The sequence below is a fragment of the Scyliorhinus torazame genome, chromosome 9 (assembly GCF_047496885.1).
Source record: "Scyliorhinus torazame isolate Kashiwa2021f chromosome 9, sScyTor2.1, whole genome shotgun sequence".
NCBI lineage: Eukaryota > Metazoa > Chordata > Chondrichthyes > Carcharhiniformes > Scyliorhinidae > Scyliorhinus > Scyliorhinus torazame.
In genome coordinates, this window is record NC_092715.1 from 147,663,696 (window position 1) to 147,685,342 (window position 21,647).

At 43.1% G+C, this 21,647-nt stretch overlaps 1 protein-coding gene across 2 annotated transcripts in view; it reads left to right on the forward strand.

Annotated features, from left to right (window-relative positions):
• pcsk5b (proprotein convertase subtilisin/kexin type 5b) overlaps nucleotides 1–21,403 on the forward strand; it is a 602,404-nt gene extending 581,001 nt beyond the window's left edge. For both annotated transcript variants that reach the window (XM_072516608.1, XM_072516609.1), the window contains 4 exons: nucleotides 3,085–3,302; nucleotides 8,670–8,770; nucleotides 16,221–16,404; nucleotides 17,869–21,403. In XM_072516608.1, the coding sequence (XP_072372709.1) occupies nucleotides 3,085–3,302; nucleotides 8,670–8,770; nucleotides 16,221–16,404; nucleotides 17,869–18,287 (922 nt within the window). In that variant the 3' untranslated portion in view covers nucleotides 18,288–21,403. The remainder of the gene's footprint in view (nucleotides 1–3,084; nucleotides 3,303–8,669; nucleotides 8,771–16,220; nucleotides 16,405–17,868) is intronic.
• Nucleotides 21,404–21,647: the final 244 nt, after the last annotated feature.

Sequence of the window (21,647 nt, forward strand, 5' to 3'; positions counted from 1 at the left end):
GAAAATCCCGCATAATAAATTAGTGTGTAAAGTGCATGGGATTAGGGGTAGTGTATTGAGATGGATAGAAAACTGGTTGGCAGATAGGAAACAAAGAGTAGGAATTAATGGGTCTTTTTAAAGTTGGCAGGCAGTTACTAGTGGGGTGCCACAGGGATCGGTGCTCGGACCCCAGCTGTTCACAATATATATTAATGATTTTGATGAGAGAACAAAATGTATTATCTCCAAATTTGCAGACACCAAGTTGGGTGGGAGGGTGAGCTGTGAAGAGGATGCAGAGATCCTTCAGTGTGATTTGGTCAAATTGAGTGAGTGCGAAAATGAATGGCAGATGCAGTATAATTTGGATAAATGCGATATTATCCACTTTGGTAGCAAAAACGAGAAGGCAGACTATTATCTGAATAACCATAAATTAGGAGAGGGGAATGTGCAACGAGACCAAGGTGTCCTCATAGACCAGTTACTGAAGGTATGCATGCAGGTGGAGCAGGCAGTAAAGAAGATAAATGGTATGTTGGCCTTCATAGCGAGCGGATTCGAATACAGGAGCAGGATGTCTTGCTGCAATTATACAGGGCCTTGGTGAGCCCACATCTGAAATAGTGTGTGCAGTTTTGGTCTCCTTATCTGAGGAAGGGTGTTCTTTCTCTCGAGGATGTGCAGTGAAGGTTTACCACACTGATTCCTGTGATGGCAGGACTGATGTATGAGGAGAGATTGAATTGGTCAGGATTGTATTCATTGGAGTTCAGAAAAATGGGGGGGGTGGGGGGGGGGGGGGGGGGATCTGATAAAAACCTATAAAATTCTAACAGGACTACACAGGGTTGATTCAGGAAGTTTCCGATGGTGGATGTGTCTCGAACCATGTGACACAGTCTGAGGATACAGCGCAGATCATTTAGAACAGAGATGAAGAGAAATTCCTTCACCCAGAGAGTGGTTGGCTTTTGGAATTCGTTACTACAGGAAGTAGTTGAGACCATTGCATATTTTCAAGAAGCAGTTAGATATAGCAAGCAGGATTAGGCTATTGAGTTGAATGATCAATCATGATCATAATGAATGACAGAACAGGCTTGAAGGACCAAATAGCCTCTCCCTCCACCTATTTTCTATGTTTCTAATTTCTGATCATTTTGTAAAATGTTATTGTTTCAAACGTGGATGAACTTTTACTTGCTCACATTTTTGTCTGCACCAGTTTGTCCTTGCAGGCATACCTGATTTATACAGGTGCATATTTCATTGGGATCTGCAAAAGGCAGAAATCAGAGTTTATGACAATGGTGATCATGCCATCATCATGTCAATATTCCTTCATTTACGTGGTGCCACCAGTACGTGAACTACTTGTACAAATGGGATAAAAACCCATTGGGTTTACAATTTTTCCTAAATCATGGGCGTCATTCTCCGACCCCCCGCCGGGTTGGAGAATGACCGTTGGCCACCGTGAATCCCGTCACCGCCCCCGCCGAAGTCTCCGGTACCGGAGATTGGGCGGGGGCGGGAATCGGGCCGCGCCGGTTGGCGGGACCCCCCCCCGTTCAATTCTCCGGCCCGGATGGGCCGAAGTCCCGCCCAGAAATTGCCTGTCCTGCCGGCGTAAATCAAACCTGGTATTTACCGGCGGGACCAGGCGGCGTGGGCGGGCTCCGGGGTCCTGGGGGGGGGGCGCGGGGCGATCTGACCCCGGGGGGTGCCCCCACGGTGGCCTGGCCCGCGATCGGGGCCCACCGATCCGCGGGCGGGCCTGTGCCGTGGGGGCACTCTTTCCCTTCCGCCTCCGCTACGGCCTCCACCATGGCGGAGGCGGAAGAGACTCTCCCCACTGCGCATGCGCGGGAAACTTTCAGCGGCCGCTGACGCTCCCGCGCATGCGCCGCATTTCCGCGCCAGCTGGCGGGGCAACAAACGCCATTTCCGCCAGCTGGCGGGGCGGAAATCCCTCTGGCATCGGCCTAGCCCCTCAATGTTGGGGCTAGGCCGCCAAAGATGCGGAGTATTCCGCACCTTTGGGCCGGCGCGATGCCCGTCTGATTGGCGCCGTCTTTGGCGCCAGTCGGCGGACATCGCGCCGTTGGGGGAGAATTTCGCCCCCTATCCTTGTGGGAGAAACCCCAATTTATACCATCTCCAACCCAGTAATTTTGAGGATCTAATAGATACAATGAGGATACAGTTGGATGTGAAATAGTTGAATAGAAGACATAAAACAATGGAGTCTGTGGTATTATCTATTCCTAAATAGTAGAGAAAAAACAATTGATTGGAAGTAAATTTGGATTAAGTTGTTCCTTTACTAACTGACAGTAAAAAAATCACAAAGACTATTGGTGCAACACTTGCTTTCTACCAGTGGATGTCAGTCGTTCACTTTGTGAATCAACAACAATATTCCCTCCCTTCTCCTCTCTGTCTCTCCACCTCTCTTTCCTTCTTTAAGACACTGCTTAAAACCCATTGTTTGACCAAACTTTAGTCATCTGACCTAATCCGTTCCATTTTATATGGCTCAGTGGTTTCTGTTGTTTTGTAATGCAACGGTCTCCAACATGGCGGAGGCAGAAGAGACTCCCTCCACTGCGCATGCGCGGGAATGCCGTCAGCGGCCGCTGACGCACCCGCACATGCGCCGCCCGGAGATGTCATTTCCGCACCAGCTGGCGGGGCACCAAAGGCCTTTTCTGCCAGCTGGCGGGGCGGAAATTCGTCCAGCGCCTACCTAGCCCCTTAAGGTTGGGGCTCGGCCCCCAAAGTTGCGGAGCATTCCACACCTTTGGGGCGGCGCGATGCCTGTCTGATTTGCGCCGTTTTGGGCGCCAGTCGGCAGACATCGCGCCGTTTCCGGAGAATTACGCCCCTGTTTCCTGAACAATTTTCTGTTGAGCAAAAAAAGAGGCATGGGTTAAAAGCAAATTCAAGTTTATCATAATTTTGAACGTAACCATTTGACAATTGTTTGATCTGGGCACTTTCTCTCCAAGACCTTGAAGTAAAATATTTTAAAAGGAATGAAGCTGCTTTCGATGTAATGTAAAAAAGGCGCTTATTGCCACACATCACTTGTTTTAGGCACTTTGCAAATGGATCAACTGGAGTATGTGAAAAATGTCACACAAGCTGTAAAGAGTGTCGGGGTCCTGGTGACGCAGAATGTCTGAGCTGTCAGGATGATAATTTCCTGATGAAGTCACACAATAGATGCTATAGCTCGTGTCCAGAACGATACTATGAAGATGAGTGGGAACAGACTTGTGCACGGTGCCACCCTAGTTGTAAAATCTGTGATGGTAAGTTTTAAGATTTACGATCAGAGAGTCAAGCTCTACTTCAGAACTTGATCATATAATATAAGTTGACACTCTCAGGCCCTATATGTATAAGATGGTCATGGTAATGATGAGTTTGACACACAAAAAAAAATGAGCTTCCGGGTGTTATATTACTCGGTCTAGTAATATGTATCGTTACTAGTTGGTGTTGATGCAGATGGTCTGATGGTGTGATGCTGAAGAAACCACGAGTCTTCAACTTAAGCAAATTAATTTATTAAAGTAACGATTGATTATATCTGAGTTCGTCACTCTACCGAACTATCTCTAGAAATCAAGTAATTAAATATGATTGTATTAACTGATTCACAACTATAAATATTAACTATATTGCGATCTATCTAAATACACACTTACTAAACACTCCTGTGCTGAAAGAGACCAAGATCCTCTGGGAGCTGATACTTACAGGTGGATCTTGTGGTGCCCTCTAGTGGTAATGTTACAGCTAGATGTTATAATTAACCCTTATTTATATACACATATACATATCATTACACTTGGGCTTTTCATTCACCAAGGCACAGATCCAAAGGTGTGCAAAATTGGCAACAAGAGAACTGGGGAAACAGAATTAATGACAGTAAGAGGGCGGGGTGGTTTGGAGCAAAGAGTCTGTCTGGGGGTAGATCCCCAGAGAAGATTAAGTCTGTTCCAGGCTGTGAAACATACTTAATGTTCAGTGTTTAGGGCTATGGCCCATGGCAAGGAAGGAGGTGGTATTGGACGGCTAGAGTTCCGCAAGGTAGAGGTCTGTTCACCAAGCCCCAGCACCTTTGGCTCCTCCATTTCTTCATCTGGTTTGTCTTCCTCCACTTTAACTTTCACTTGTATCACCACGGAAAACTGCATCATTATATCTCGTTGCCAGTCACAATAATCCTCTGTCGCCGTGCTGTCTGGAATGCACAGCCTCTCAACTAGGTTCAGAGCCTCACACACGTCCGCTCCTATTATGTACTCGAGTTCCATGTCCACAATAGAAAATGGTATGATGTGACTTCTGTTTTGTACCCATGCTTCGAATTCACATGCTCCCAACGTCGTAATCTCATTCCCACTGTAGTCTCTCAGTAGTCTCGTTTGATTGACGACTTTGGGTTTAACTCGCAGCCCGTTCAAATTGGACAAACTGAGGAGGTTCGCCATCGCTCCCGTGTTGAGCTTGCATTTGATCAATGTGGCAATCAGCATCACTGGAATTGTCCATCTGACTTCAATGGTATCAGCATCTCCAGCACTATTGCCACTACTGGGCAGTAAGACTTCTTCACTCTTCATTGTCGGACTCATTGTGTCCTTTGTCGAAATCAGGTCTTCAGTGGACATCTCATCAATCGCGTTGACTGATCTTGTTTGGTCCACTGTTGGATACGAAAAGCATTGCTCCGCAAAGTGATTTGTTCGGCCACACTTGGAACACACCTTTCCAAATGCTGGACATTGCCATGGCCCATGTCGATTGCTTAAGATGGCTGCCCACTCTGAGACCACGTTTTTTATTCAACTGCGTCACAGTGCTGATGGCGCTAGCGTCTTCTTCCAGATTGGCACCAAAATGTTTCAGGTTGAGCGTGCTGATCTGCTGTGCAGCTAGTTCGTTGCATGACAAATTTTGATAGCGTTTTCTAATTGAAACTCTTCTTCCCTCAATAACCTCTCACGTACCTTATAATTCGATATCCTGAACATGATCTGATCGTGGATCATCAGCGACTTTAAAGTACTGAAATTGCGCGATTGCGCCTTTAACCGCAAGTCGGCTAAAAAGCTATCAAAAGATTCAACTGCTTTTTGGGTACACGTATGAAATATATAATGTTCAAAAGTTTCATTTTTCTTCGGCGAGCAATGCCGATCAAAGTACTTTATTACTTCATCAAAGCCCTTGCTGTCGAAGGCAAAGCTATTGTATATTTCTATTGCTTGAAGACCTGCTACTGTGAGCAGCAATGCAATACACCTCTCATCAGGCTGTGCCTACAGACCAAGGGCTGCAACATAGAGTCTGAATTGCTGCTTAAAAACACGCCAATTCTCATCTACATTACTGGTGACTTGAAGCTGGTGAGGTGCCTTCAAACCTTCCATCTCTAACTTCACAGTCTTTCCATGCATTTAGTTCCAGTTGCCCATAGTTTACCAGGTAGGCGGAAGAATTTTATTTTTCCTTTCTTCAGCCTATTTTGTCCCGTCTTCTCCGTCGTTATCTTCAATTGTTCAACACTCTTGGTACCATGTTATGTTCTGTGTTCTGGTCATGGTAATGATGTACACAGAACATCTAGTTCTTTAACGAGTAAGATGATTTATTAACAAACATGTGGGAAGATAACTAACGAACTATAATACTGATGATGACTAATGATTGAATTCAGTGAATTCTCCTGGAGCTACTTCTTGTGTGACTGTCCTCTAGTACGGCTTACAATCAACTGCCAGGTATCTCGAGTCACATGGTAGATCTCTATCACCACCAGTTGGTTGGAGGCCGCATTGATAACTATATACATTGATAGACAACTATATACAAAACTGTGCACAGACATATCACCACAAGGAGGTGGCCTCATTCTCCGTGGGGACTGCCTTGGACTATGGCTGGTGCTCTGGATGACTGGATGAGACCACCAACTGGGACCCAAACGGCATCCACTCCAAACACCTCTGTGCCACTAGTGCCACTGACTGGTTCATGCTACAGAGTGTGCCATACATTCTGTACACATCAGTGCACGGTTCCTATGTCCACTCTGCAGTGCTGCTGCATTTGGCTCTCCATGAGGTTGGCCACACTCTCATGTATTCAAAGCCCTCAATCAGGTAGGTCCTATGAATTGAGTGGACTCATCCATTCTCAGCCCAACCCTACACTTCCTCAGAGAACTTTGCTATGTGGGTAAACTTTCCTTGCTCCAGATCTAAACAGAACCTCTTGTGACTCCTGAGACCCTCCATCTACACTCAGCCGAACAGGACTATGTCTGTCCTTCATGCTTCGAGGGGGATTGTCCAAAGCCACCTCAGTCTCTCTTACCTGCTTCTGCACACTAGTGCCATACTCATCACCCAGTGGCACCCTATCCAAGTGCAGATGAGCATCCACTGAAGTAAGTGTATCTGCACCTGTGGTGGGTGTGCTTGTAAAATTTGACAGTGCTGGCTCTGGTCCTTGTGAATTCCTTGATGCCGTAACAGGACTCGGGCACTTCCTGTCAGAACCTGTAGGAGACACCATGCTAATCTCGGAGTGCAGAAGCCTCTGCAATGCTGATGTTTACCAATGCTGCTGAGTCTTTGACATGCTACTAAATGGGGAGGAATGCACTCCACCCTCTTCATCTGCAGATCTTTTCACTTTCTCCTCAGGAATGCCCATTTTTCCTTCTCCAACTTGCTCGTGCAAGTCCTTCGGTCTCCATGGGTCTCTCCTCCATCCCAGTCATGGTGTGGTGATGAGACATTCTTCCTCACTGTCAGAGTCCCTTCTCTAGCATTGTGTCCTACAAAGATAATATATAGAGAGAGAGCTAAAACACTGTGGTCTCTTTGACCAATGTTCGCTCTCATATTCACAAGAAACTGCACATATCAGTGCTGGCTGGTCCATTAGAGCGCTATGGCTCTGAATCTTTCTGAGAGGTCAGTAAGATCCCTGGGCTCAGAATCCTCCCATGTCGAGGAACAGCACGCACCCTCAGGCTCCTCACCTGGTGTATCTGCTGGAGATTGAATACCCAAAGATCTATCATCGGGATGAGAAGAATTTTTCAGAGGTTTGTGAGTCTTTGGAATTCTGTATTTCAGAGAGCTGTGGAAGCTCAGTCATTGAGTCTGTTTAAAGCAGAGATTGACCGATTTCTAAATAACAATGAGATAAGGGATATGGAGTTAGTGTGGGAAAGAGGTATTGAAGTGGATGATCAACCATGATTGAATGGCAGAGCAGACTCAATGGGCTGAATGGTCTACTCCTGCTCCTATTTCTAACATGCCCTCTAACTAATCAGCAGCCTGCCTGTAGAAAAATTGTGGATTCTGACTAAGTCCGCCCACAGCCACTGCGCCCACCCTGCCAACCAATCAGGGTGGGAAAAGATCTCAATAATGGTTATGGGCCTCAGAAGAAAATCCTGCCTTTGATCTATGATCTGCTCTTTATTAGTGATGGGAAAACAGATCCTGTTTGTATGACCCAAAGCCAAGGTGGTCTATACAATTCCTCAAAGATGTCAATAGCAAAGTTTGAAATTAATACCCAGAAAACAAACTTTTAAAAATAAATCCAGATGAATTAGATTTTGCTTAAGATGATAGATTTACCCAAATTCGAATTAACATTGATTTATGAGATTTGTCTCATTGTTGCTATTAATCTGGCTTTACAATCCTGTTCCTCATGGGTAGGTAAACTGGTTATTATACAACAATTATTTCATTGCAAAAGGTCACGCTATGAAGGTGTATTTGATCTTCGATTCACTGAACCCTAAATTTCATCTTCACAAAATCAAAACCAAAAGATAGAATAGCATTCCTACAGTGCGAAAGAAGGAAGCCATCCGGCCCATCGAGCCTGCACCGGCGCTCTGAAAGAGCACCCGACCTAAGCCCATTCCTCCACCCTATCCCTGTAACCCCACCTAACCTGCGCATCTTTAGACACTAAGGGGTAATTTAGCATGGCCAATCCACCTAACCTGCACTTCTTTGGACTGTGGGAGGAAACCGGAGAACCGTGAGGAAACCCACGCAGACACGGGGAGAATGTGCAGACTCCACAGTCACCCAACGCCGCAATTGAACCTAGGTCCTTAGTGCTGTGAAGCAGCAGTGTTAACCATTGGCCCACCAGGTCACCCAACATGATGTGGATAGAAGGTAGGCTTGTGTATATGCCGCCCTAAAACCATCAAGAAGTCATAGCACAGAAATAGCTCCCAAGATTACTTAAATAAAACCCCAACAAACTACCAAGTAAAAACAGAAATGACCTCTGGATAATTGGAAAATGTTTATTGCCGTTCCATGCGGTTGTTTACAATGTCATTTAATTCCTGGTGGCAAATGTATGCTTTTATATTCCTTTTCAATGTGCAGCCTGTCTTGAAGGAAAGCAGCAAATGCATTTATCTGTGTGTTGCCATTTAAAAAAAATTGATAGATAGATTAAAACCCAAAGTAATTGAAACCTATATAAGCAGCATTATACATGGGCATATTTGAAGTCTTTCATTGAGCTTTCAGTTGCGTGCAAGACTCATTCCAAATATATACAAAGAGTTAATCTGACTCACTCACAACACAAATTCTGTTTTTTTCCAGGCAAAGGACCAATTCGGTGTACTTCCTGTTTTTGGGGCTTCAGGATGGTTGGAAGTATCTGCAGTTCTCAGTGTTTTGCTGGGGAATACCTGTTATCAGAGGTATTAAGCACAAATTGACTATTGCACACTTATACAGAACTCAGAAATGTTAGAGCACAGAAGGAGGCCAGTTGGCCCATCATGTCTGCAACGGTTTTCCAAATGAGCAATTCACTTAGTGTCATTCTCCTACCTTCTCCCTGTACCTCTGCCTATTCTTGCTTTTTAAGAGAACTGTCTAATTCCCCTTTGAAGGTGTCAATTGAACCTGCCTCCACCACAATGGTAGACCTTAACCACTTGCCACATGAAAACGTTTCTCCTCATGTCACTTTTCTTATTTTGCCAATTGCTTTAAATCTGTGCCCTCTCAATCCTTTCATATGTTGAGATAATTTCTCCCCAGCTACTCTGTCCAGGCTCCTCATGATTTTGAATACCCTCTATCCAATCTTTAAGCTTTCTTTTCTCTAAGGAAGACAGTCCCAACTTCTGCAATTTATCTTCATAACTGAAGTAGCTAACTAATAATTAATAACATAACTGTAGCACAGTGGTTAGCACTGTTGCTTCACAGCGCCAGGGACCCGTGTTCGATCCCCGGCTTGGGTCACTGTCTGTGCGGAGTCTGCATGTTCTCTTTGTGTCTTCGTGGGTTTCCTCCGGGTGCTCCGGTTTCCTCCCACAAGTCCCGAAAGACGTGCTATTAGGTGAATTGGACACTCTGAATTATCCCTCCGTGTACCCGAACAGGCGACTAGGAGACTTTCACAGTAACTTTATTGCAGTGTTAATGTGAGCCTCCTTGTGACAATAAAGATTATTATAGTTGCCTCACTCTATATTTTTTCTGAAAACTGTTATAAAAAAAGGGTCTTTGTCTTCTGTTTTAGCACAAAGTTGCAAGTATGCAGTAAAAGATGAATGATATTCAAACTGATACATCAGAGAGTTAGGATCACAGTAGCAATGGTATTAGGTTATCTCTAAATGAAGATTATACCAAAAGAAAATGATCAGGTGATACAAGGAGTACTCCTGTTCAGGAATTGGTAAATGGATAAGGCAGAAAAGTCTAGATCAGCTAATCTTGCTTCAGTTATGGTTAATCTTTTAGGTCTCAATTTCCATAGAGTTCCCGGATTTTGCACCATCAAATATTTATGTTCTTTACTGTTTACTTAATTATAGTTCTCATATTTTTCTTCTTTACACACCACTCCACAAATTTGTCATATGCCTCGTTTTTTTTGAAATCTCAGTTTTACTCTAACAGCTAACATCTTTATTTAACCAGAGACCCAACTCCCCTCCCCTTCACCCCATTCCCCAACATTACTCATCGTCAAAATGTATTTTACCTCCGGGTTGAACAAAAATCTGTTCTAATAGTTTTGGTAGATATTTGTTGACATAACGGTGAACATTATAATTATATTTTCAATGGAAATTGAGGCCATATTATTTACCATGTTACCTGGGGTTGATGAAGCTGCTCAATGGAGTATGGGCCCTGTTCCTGAATTTTGTCGTAGGGTGGTGAAATCTTGTTCCTTTACCAAGGAAACTTGATGCTAGCTGATGCACCTCCATTGATGTCCTAGACATGAGCAGTTAACTCAGGACTGCACCTTGGAGATGTCTGGTCTAATTGATCCGCATTTACCCCACAAGTCAATCTGATTGTCTCACGGTGCGTCTGACTCTGAAGAAAAACCTGTTGGGGTTACGTTCAGGCTTCCAGGGGAGTGGGGAGTGCAACTCATTCAAAGACGCTCAGTGCCGTTTCGAGGAACCCACCATCTGGAAGGGGGTGGGGGGGCTGCTGGCTGAGAGCCCACCCCTTGCCCTTGCAGCGAATACCCCTCCCATGCTCCCTCACGGCCCCTATCCTATGACCTATCTCCCACCATCACACCTTTTTTAAATTAATTCATGTAATGTGGGCATCACAGGCTGGGCCAGCATTTATTGCCCATGAAGTGATTGGCTTTCAAGGCTATTTGGCTATTCAGAGGGTATTTAAGAATCACAGATCTGGAGTCACATGTTGGCCAGACCTGGTATGATTAGCAGATTTCCTTCCCGAACGAACATTAGTAAACCAGATAAGCTTTTACAACAATCAACAATGATTTCATGATCATCGTTAGGGTTTTAATTCCAGATTTTTGTTGAATTCAAATTTCACCATGAGATCGGACCTGGGTCCCCAGAGCATTACCCTGAGGTCCGGTGACAATACCACAATGCCACCATCACCCCGCATGAGGCCTGGGTTGTTTGTTGATCCAGGACCCCTCTGGTTGTATTGTCAAGCAATGCACAGCTGCTGGCGCCTGAGTGACAGACAGCTCCCGGGTGGCATAAGTTCCTCCCCGAGATCCTTGATCTTGAGGTAGGCCTGCCTCTGCCTAGTTATGTACCTGAGTGGCTCTCTATGCAGCAGGCTGCCCTTGCCATCAAGGCAGCAATTGGCTGACTGTAACATAGAATCGTAGAATCATAGAGATTACAGTGCAGAAGAGGCCATTCTGCCCATTGAGTCTGCACCGACCCGTTGAAAGAGCACACTACTTAATCCCACACCTCCACCCTATCCCTGTATCCTAGTAACCCCACCTAACCTTTTGGACACTAAGGGGCAATTTAGCATGTCCATTGTACCTAGCCTGCACATCTTTGGACTGTGGGAGGTAACTGGAGCACCCGGAAGAAGCCCATGCAGGCACGGAGAGAAAGTGCAAACTGCACACAGTCACCCGAGGCCTTAATTAAACCCAGGACCTTGGAGCTGTGAGGCAGCAGTGCTAATCACTGTGCCACCATGCACGAAGAGCCCTAGCAATACTGTCGTCAATGGGAATCATATGAAAACTCTCTGCTGTTTAGAGTCATACCTAGCACAAAGGAAAATGGTTGTAGTTGTTGGAGGTCAGTCATCTCAATTCCAGGACATCACTGCAGGAGTTCCTCAGGATAGTGTCCTAGGCACAACCATCTTCAGCTACAATAAAGACCTTCCTTCCATCATAAGATCAGAAATGGTGATGTTTGCTGATGACTGAAGCAGTCCATATCCAAATGAAGGAACACCTGGATAATATCCAGGCTTGGGCTGACCAGTGGTTAGTAAGATATGCGCCACAAAAGTGTCACGCAATGACCACCTCCAACAAGAGAGAATCCAACTACCACCCCCTGACAATCAATGGCATTACCATTTCTGAATCCCCTACAATTAATATCCTGGGGGTTGCCATTGACAAGACACTGAACTGGCCTCGCTATATATATCTTGTGGCTACAAGGGTAGGTCAGAGGCTAGGAATCCTGTGACAAATGACTCACCTCTTGACTCCCGAAAGCCTGTCCATCATCTACAAGGCACAAGTCAGGAGCGTGATGGAATACTCTCCACTTGCCTGGGTGAGTACAGCTCCAGCAACCCTCAAGAAGCTCGATACCATTCAGGACAAAGCAGCCACTTGATTGGCACCTCAGTCACAAACATTTACTCCCTCTACTATCAACGCACACTAGCAGCAGTGTTTACCAGCTACAAGATACACTGCAGGAACTCACCAAGGAATCCCACTGCCATCTAGAACGACAAGGGCATTGGATATATGGGAATACCTCCACTTGGAAGTTCCCGTTGTGCCACCTCACCATCCTGGTTTGGAATTATGTTGCTGTTCCTTCCCTGTTGCTGGGTCAAAATCCTGAAACTCCCTCCCTAACAGCACTGTGTGCGTACCAGGACTTGCAGCAATTTAAAAAGGCAGCTCACCACCACCTTCTTGAGGGCAATTAGGGATGGGCAGTCAATGCAGGCCCAGCCTGCCGTGATCACATGCCGTGCTTCAATTTAAAAAGGCCTTCCTGAAAGCGGGTGATGTAGGGCTCTTGTCAGAACTCCAGTCTACAGGCAAGACTCATAGGAACATACAGAGAGGTTAAGGTAGCCCTTCACAAAAAGGGGAACAGCACCCTCAGACAAGGATTGGTCACTCAGTTCCCCCCATTGGGCAGAACATAGCGATAACCGGTTGCATTTACTGCCACAGTGCTTGGCCTGGGAATGAGCTGTGTTCAAGGACTAAGAAGTTAGATATTTGTTCATTGTTAGGTTTATCTGGATCTGCATTTATTGTGGGATTTTCATACTGTGGGGAAGGCATGGAGTTGTTATAGAGCTTTGTTGTTGGCTGTTTATCCTGGGCCAAGTTGGGATTTGGATATTGTACTGTTGGAGTTGTTTGTGGGGTGGGGTTGGGGGTTCATTTTTCTCTACTGTTCTGTATTAAAGTTTGGTTTGGGCAGGGGGTTGATTGCCGGTATACGGATAGTTGTCTTTAATTTTATCCTGCATGGAGGTCACTCTGCTAGCTGTAAAACTAGTTAACGGGTGCAGGATTGTTTCTGTTTAGTTTGGGATTGAGGATAGGGGTTGTGGGGAAGGGTGCTTTTGTTCTTCTGTGGGTTATTTGTTTGGTATTCGGGGTGAGGTTGGACTAGGAGATGGGAGGGGGAGGGGCCGGGGTGACTGCTGAGGGTGACGGTTTCTTTGTCTTTGTGCTGGCTCAGTAGGGGATATGGTGGCCACCTTAGGTGGGCCTTGAGCTGACGCAGGTTGAGGCACTGCTGGATTGTCTCACAGGGTGGATGTGGCTGATCCTGGGTTGGGGATCCAGGGGAGAAGCCCCCTGTCTGGCTGATAACTTGGAATGTAAGGGGGTTAAACGGCCCAGTAAAAAGATCCTACGTGTTTGCACACCTGAGAAGGCTGATGTCGTTCTTTTTGCAAGTGATCCAATTTGAAACTCAAGGATCAAACAAGTTTGCAGAAGGGCTGGTGGGGCAGATTTATCATTCAGGTTTTGATTGTTGGGCACGGAGAGTAGGTGAGTTGATCAATACAAGGGTGTCATTTTCTGCGGTTAATATATTATTAGACAGGGGGGTGGTATGTAATCGCCAGTGGGTCGTTGATGGGCACGACAGTGGTAATAGTCAATGTGTGCACACCGAACTGGGATGACATGGCATTCATTAATAAGGTGCCAGCTTCTATCGCAGATCTGGATTCACATCAGTTAATTATGGGTGGTGGACATCAATTGCATCCTGGATCCTAGGATGGCTAGGTCAAGTCCATCAGGGGTAGCAAAGGAGTTATTGGCTTTCTTGGAACAGATGGGGGGACCAACCCATGGAGATTTATGCACCTGAGGGATAATGTGTTTGTTTTTTTCCATGTCCATCAGGTCTACTCCCGGATTGAATAATTTTTGGTGGGCAAGTCTCTTCTCCCTGGGATGATGGGGGCGGGGTATTCGGCGATCGTTATCTCAGATCATGCTCCACATTTTGTGAACCTGATGGTAGAGCCGGGCCCCTCTCAGCGACCCCATGGAGATTGGAAAAGGCGGTGCTTGCGGATAAGAGATTTTGTGAGCATATATCATCAGCCATTGGGGAGTATGCTGAGTTTAACAGGAGTGAGGTGGTCTTGCCTGCCATGCTCTGGGAAGTCATGAAGGCAGTCATATGGGGGGAGGGGGGAGATGATCTCTTACAAGGTGCATAGGGATACATCTGGATTGGTGTGGAGGTAAAGGCTGGTGGATTCCATTCTCGAGGTGGACCACCAATACTTGATCGCCCCGACACCTGAGAAAGAAATTGCAGATGAAATTTGAGTTGTTGTCAACTGGCAAGGCCATGAACCAGTTGTGTTGCTTGAGGGGACCTTTTATGAACATGGGGAGAAGGTCAGTTGTCTGATGCCTCCTGGGAGATAGTGCAGGTCAGGGACTCGGGCAGTGGGTTGGTTTCCGTCCCAGAGAAGGTTAGTGAGGCTTTTGAGGCCTTCTACCGAGAGTTGTATAAGTCAGAGCCCACCCGATGAAAGATCATCAATGATGCAGTTTTTGGGTGGGTTGACCTTCCCGGAGGTGTGAGCAGGAGAGAAGGCATGAGTTAGAGGAGCTAAAAGGGCCATAAGAGGTCATGAACTGTATTAGATTAATAAAGACTGGCAAAGTACCAGGTCCGGACTGATTCCCTATTGAATTTTACAAACAGTTTGCGCATCAGTTGGTCCCACTTCTGCTGGCTATGTTTAATGATTCCTTGTCCCGGGGGATGTTGCCGACCATGTTGGTGCAGGCATCAATTTCCTTGGTCCTAAAGAAGGACAAGGATCCCACAGAGTGTGGATTGTAATGACTTATTTCATTGTTAAACGCTGATGTTAAGTTGTTCGCTAAGGTGTTGGCAATGAGTTTGGAACCCTGCCTTCCTGGGGTAATTTTGGAGGAGCAGACTGATATTGTTAAGGGCCGGCAGTTCTAGGTGAACAAACGTTGTGTTGTCGCCTCCTAGGAGCTTGAGTCAGAGGCGATTATTTCGATGGATGCTGAGAAAGCGTTTAATAGGGTTAAGTGGGGGTACCTCATTGCAATCCTTGGAAGGTTTGTCTTTGGGCCAAAATTTATATCATGGATTAGGCTTTTGTACAGGGCCCCAATACTAGTGTGCGGACTGATACCCTGAGCTCGGGTTATTCTAAGCTAAATAGGAGTATCCATTGTCCCTGTTTGTATTTGCCTTAGCAATTAAGCCGCTGGCCATTGCGTTCAGGTCATCCACTAGATGGAGTGGGATTGAGCTTGGGGGAGGGAGCATAGAGTGTCCTTATATGTGGATAATTTGTTACTATATATCATGGACCCAATCGCCAATGTGGAGGAGAAAATGAAGCTGTTCAGGAGTTTTGGCTCCTTCTTGGGGTACAAGTTAAATTTGGGCAAGAGTGAATATTTTCCAGTGAACCCCCTGATCTAGGAAAGCTGCCATTTTGTCCAGCCAGGACTAGCTTCCGTTATCTAGGAATCCGAAGGGCCCATGATTGGGCCTCACTCCATAAACTTAATTTTGCTAGCCTGATGGATTGGGTGAAGGCCGACTTGAGAAGGCGGGACACCCTCCCTCTGACCGGAGTGGGAAGGGTACAGAGGTCTTTGTTCCAGCGTCTCCCAGTCTTTCTTCCTAAGACTTTCTTTTTCAGGACCAATAAATTTATATCTTCTTTTGGTTGAGCTGGTAAGACGCCTTGGGTTCGGTGGATGTCCCTGTTGCTTTCCAGGGCCTTAGTTTGGCTGGGGGACTTGATGGAATTTTTGTATCTTGAGGTCAAATATACCATGAGGGGGTCGGTGGAAGGGTTTTACTCGAGGTGGCAGCCTCGCGTATCATTTTTCAGGGAACTGGTTACCGCCAGCTGTTGGTGGGGGAGGGGGGGATGGTCTTTATGGTATGGTTTTATTTTCTTTATGGATGGTTGAAGATGCCAGAGGGTGGACTGGGGTTTGGATGGGTGTAGTTTGTATTGGGGTTTGCTATATTGCTGATACTTTGTTATAATGGAAATCTTTTATGAATAAAAATATCTATTTTTAAACTCTTAATGCTTATTTTCTTTCCCCTTGGTGTTTGTTATTAGGATCCAGAAATAATGTGTGGCAAATGCCATGACACTTGCCTGGAGTGTAAAGGACCAGGACTTTACAACTGCACAAATTGTCACCCAGGTCTCCTCCTAAATGTCGAAGATGGCAATTGTTTGAATTGTTGCAGATCTGCTCTGTCTGATTTTGAAGACTGCTGTGATTGTGACATGAGATTTGGTAAGACTGATAGTGTATTAAAATCTTTCTTGTTTGCCAAAATTCATCTCAGCATACAATTGCTTTTCTGCTAAAGTAGAAGTTATTTCTGATTGAGCCAATTAACATGCCCATTGAAAATTAAGAAGTGTACTGATTTTGAACAATAGATCTCAGTGTTTAATAAGTATACTTTATATATTTAGGAAATTTGCAAGGGATCCTAGTAAATACTTTTGGCTGGGCTGCATCATTGTCAATAAAGTTGGCAGAAAGGGGTGGCAGTGTTTTAAATCGTGTTATAGGGAGCCTCTAGCTGTTACTGAGGAGTGTGTTGGGAAGAGTTCAATCCCTGAACTCAGGAGGGGTGGGAGTAGGGAGCGGGGGTTGTTGGGAATGTATAAAGGGGTCAGGTCAAAGACATGAGGGTAAACTTGGAGGGTCTGCTCTTGAACTCCTGCTCCTCCTGGCCCACATGCAATAGCACTTTATGCTCTTTCCTCAAAGCTGCCTTGGCCTTCCTTTAGCCGTCACGTTTACTGAGGTCTGAGCAACATGGATCGCCAGGGTAATTTCTGTGAAATTTGTTAAATATGAGGCGTGAGGTTCATTGATTAATGGGTCAACTCGACTCCTGGAAACTGGTTGACTCCCCACCTACATTTATGGATTGAGAATTTGAAAGTTTTAACATCTCACCTGACCCCAAGCCCTCACATGTTTGGAGGTGAACATTCACCTCTTAGTTTCTTCAAGAATGTGCCTACTGAGGATTGAACTCAATTCTAAATGAAAAATATAAACCCTGCCAGCTCAGGAAGAATGGTTAGGCAGTTAAAATGGTAAATATGCTCCATGACCACCACCATTTTAACTGCAAGTGTTTTGGAAGTGTCGAGGCCATCCACCACAGGTAGGCAGGAGCCTCATTAATATTTAAAGGACAAATCTGATTACATTATTTGGACCCCAAAATTATTTTAACCCCAGGTTGTGTGCATTGCTCTTTGTGACAATTTGGAGGTTACATTTTAAATTTCTCTTTGTGGACTAGAAGGAGCTCAATCCCCAAAATACACATTGTCCCTGGCAGCATGCTGTGAGCAATGCAATATTTCTACAAATAAGTTAAAGGACCTATTGAATTTTAACCAGGTTTTTAAAAAAATATTCTCATCAAAGACTGGGTATCTTTGAAAAATTGAGTATTCTGTTATGTATCTATCGTAACTGCATCTATTCACAACAAATTATCAGCTGGAATATCAGCTGGAAAACACTGCGGTAAGCCCTAACCATTCTTCAAATATTTATTTTATCTTCAATGCTGAGAGGTTCACTATTTAATTCAGCCCCAGTCAGTAATTTCTATTCAGCTTGTTTTTAATGTGCACCAATTAATCAATTTGCATTTGTTATTCCAAAAAGACTAGTCATCATGGCATGTGGAAATCTTACATCTATTTTACTTTTTCAAAAATTCAGACGAATGTGTTTTAAGAAAAGCAGTTGTTGTTCCGGATGTGGAGGGGTCAGGCAAACCTGCCTTATTTGCCATTGCCTCAGTACTGCTCATTATGGGTATTGGTATTGGCGTATTCCTTCTGCTGAAGTCCCGTTCAAAAGCAAAACCCACTAACAGAGCAGGATATGAGAAACTGCCCAATCAAGCCAAATCCATCCCAGTTTATAATGCAAGCCGAGACAGTGTTAGTTTTCAAGAACATCAAGCAACCGACTACAAAGATCGTCAGGAAAAAATTTATGATGAAGAGGATGATGACGATGATATAGTCTACATGGGCCAGGATGGTACTGTTTACCGCAAATTTAAATATGGACTGTTGGACGATGATGAAGATGATGAACTAGAGTACGATGATGAAAGCTATTCTTTCAGATAAAAATAAATAAATTAGCATTAATTTGTGGTTTTCAATGCTTTTTAATGAAATGCTGTACTTACTCCATGCACTTAATACACCATCACTTTAGAATACTGAAAACAAAGTTTTGTGTGATCGGTGCCTATTTTCTCTTTCATACAGTGTACTGGGGAGTGTGAAATTGAAGTTTGTGAGCCCTATCTTCAACAAATAAATTTCACAAAATGTTAACCTAATCACATTTCTGATAAGTGTTATGTATCGTTACATGTTAACCCTAATCGTTAAAGAAAAATGTTTAAAAACTTAACATGCTGAAAAGATTGGATTGAAGAGGCATAACTACTATATGAATTGCTCTTAGCACATCCTTAAAATAATATTATTGAAAGTTTATTTCTTTGTAATTAGTGGTCAATTTGTTGTAAAGTTCCTGTTATATTGCTGGGGCTCCACAAATAGTTACAAATTATTCCTGTGTCTGCCATGATTTATGGCTTTAGAATTATTAGCTGTATAAATTACTGCTAAGGGTCCTAAAAAAAGAACAATGTTCTGCAATAGCTTTTACTTTCAAACGTACATTAGTCACACAAATTTTTAATTTCTATACAGATCAGAGTAAAATGAAACGGGTCAGATTGCAGTAGAATTTCAATTATATGGACAAATTGAAGTACGAAGTTGTCCATAACTCTGAAATGGCTGTAATTAAAATATATCACTAACAAACTGTCAGTATACATGTGAAAAAGGATTTTTAATGAAACAATATGCTTTCAGATGCAGTAAATGCAATTTAAAAAAAAAACACATCAAAGTATGTCATAGCAAACTCTAAATATACTATATTTAATGATAAAAGTTTATGAAGAGTCAAAAAAACAATCCTCGTGACTGCGATATCTGTCTCATTGAAATGTTGGCAACTGATAACTAGATCAGAACTACACACAGTTAGCTTAAGAAATGCTATAGCAAGCAATTTTAAGTGTTAAAATGCTCTACTCATCACCTGATAAAGTTCAAACATTGTTTAACTAACAGAAATAAAACAATACAAAAACTCTGTCAGCAACTTGATCTCACACAACTGTCAAAATGGTCTTCATGAAATTGACTGAATTTGCCAGGAAGTGTACACAGATGTGTACCAGCACTTTCAGCCCTAAGAGGACTGGTGATATAATCTGTTCTCTTTGTCTTGAATTCTTGTTCAGCAACATTAGGGTTAAATGTCGATGTGTTTGTGTTTTTGTTTGCTTAAATTCAAATATTTTTGCGATGACAAGCTGAGTTTGAAAGTAGAATGTTTAGTTTTAGTTAAGAATGAATGCCACTTAGTGCAGCTATGTTGAGCCATAAGAGAATAAAGTATATTTGACTGTGATCTGTTGTTTTGATTTTGTGAGTTACAGAAGCTTTAGATATTGTTTAATTTCTAGCTTGCATCATGGCAAAAGCACAAAAACTTGGTCACCTGTTGTTCGCATTCCATCCATCTTCATAGTTCATTTAAAATGTTGTTTATCATGTTCCTGAAGTTAAAGTGGCTGACTACTTGCTGTTTTATTGAGTGGGTAGCAACAATCCATGATTCTCAATGCAGACTCTCGTGGCTAACTATGAAGAAATGTTATTGATGGTAATGGACCCATGATTCATCACATTCCTCCAGCAGCAGGGAACTGTGTGGTAGAAAATTAAAGAAACAGCTATTAATGGTGGCAGATAGTATCTGTTTTGCCAGAAATTAATTACTTTTTTTCTCAATTCTATAGGGTAGAAGCACTAATATCTTAGCAAAGGTTTGGGGAGAAGCTGGAAGGGAAAGCAGTGGCTATCTAAACCAATGTTTTGGAATTAACAAAATCAATGATATGTTACAATAGGTAAGGTCTATAATATCTATGCAGAGTCCATCAATCAAGTTTCCTCTGGCCTAACGAGACATTAATGTCTATTCAAAAATACCTTACCTTCTTGAGTTTTCAGTACAGGTGTCTAAGAAATGCTTCATGTTTGGGATGTACTATAAGGAGACATCTAGAGTGTAGAAATATCAATTATGGTAATTTGGCATAGAATAGATTCTATTGAGGAATGCAAATGCTGAAAATTGGTTTTTACAACTCTGAAAAGATAAATGTATATTTTGAACTTAGCAAAGAACGTAGGACTGTAGAGAACTGCAGTTTGTAAAAACGTCAGTCTGATTCTAATGCTAGCAACTGGTTCAGTTAACAGAAGACTGGATCAAAGAAGGATCTGTGAAAACAAAGATAATTGCAATTTATAAGTGGATCTACTTCATACAAAATAAAAAGCAGAAGAGAAAATGATCAAGTCCAATTTTCATTAAAAAATATATCTTTGTTTTGTACCGAGTTAAATTATGCACATATCTGGGATCAGACTCAAATTTAAGATAAATTAAGGCTGTGCTGATTCATAAGTTAATAGTTCAGCACAGTACTCTTAGAACATTTCATTTGATCATTAGGAATATGTTCAGCAGAAGGTAGTTCATTGTGACTTAAATACATTTTAAGATTTCTGTTTAATAGCCAGTCCAGTGCTTTATATAAAGTAACAGAGAAATACCACCTGCTGAGCAGTGGTCTGTGCCCTGATCATATGGAAAGATGCAAATATTTTAATGTGCAAGTCTTTGAATAGCATTGTAAGTGTACCAGTTTTGAATAGTTTAATATGGCCTAATTAAGTTATATTTACTTATTCAATTTATTTGGATGGTATACTCTCATGTAACAATTTTGGTAACATACAGGTACAATAAACTTTTATGAACACTAAATATAATTAATTTTTATCTCGCACAACAAAGATCAGTGTATACATTTGCTGCCACAACAGGTAATCAAAAGCAGCAATTCTCATTTTTCAAAATAATACCTAGAGATTTTTGTGCATGAATGTAATTTTAACTTGATATTTAAGTGTTTTTGCATTTTGATTATACTTGCAGATTACAAATTCCTGACACTCTGATAAATGGAATAATTTCTGAAAAATCTATGACTATTTGAATTTTGATTGCTGTAGCTTATTGATGTGATGATGATAATTAAATGTTCTTTGTGGAGACTGAATAAAATGTTATTTGTACAAAATGAGTCCTCATCATTTAAATGGCATTTATTTCTGCTTTTCTCCCCCATTTGGTCCTATCCTAGTCAAAGGCAAATGCTTCCAATGAATCTCTAAACAGAAAAAACTGTTCAAATCATGTGAAGCAAGTTCTGATTTTTTTTGACTGAATAGCAACTGTTTTTTAGTGGATATCCCAATCTCCTATTAAAAGATTGATACATATGTGCAAATAAATGCTGGTTTAAGTCCTTTTAAAACATAAAT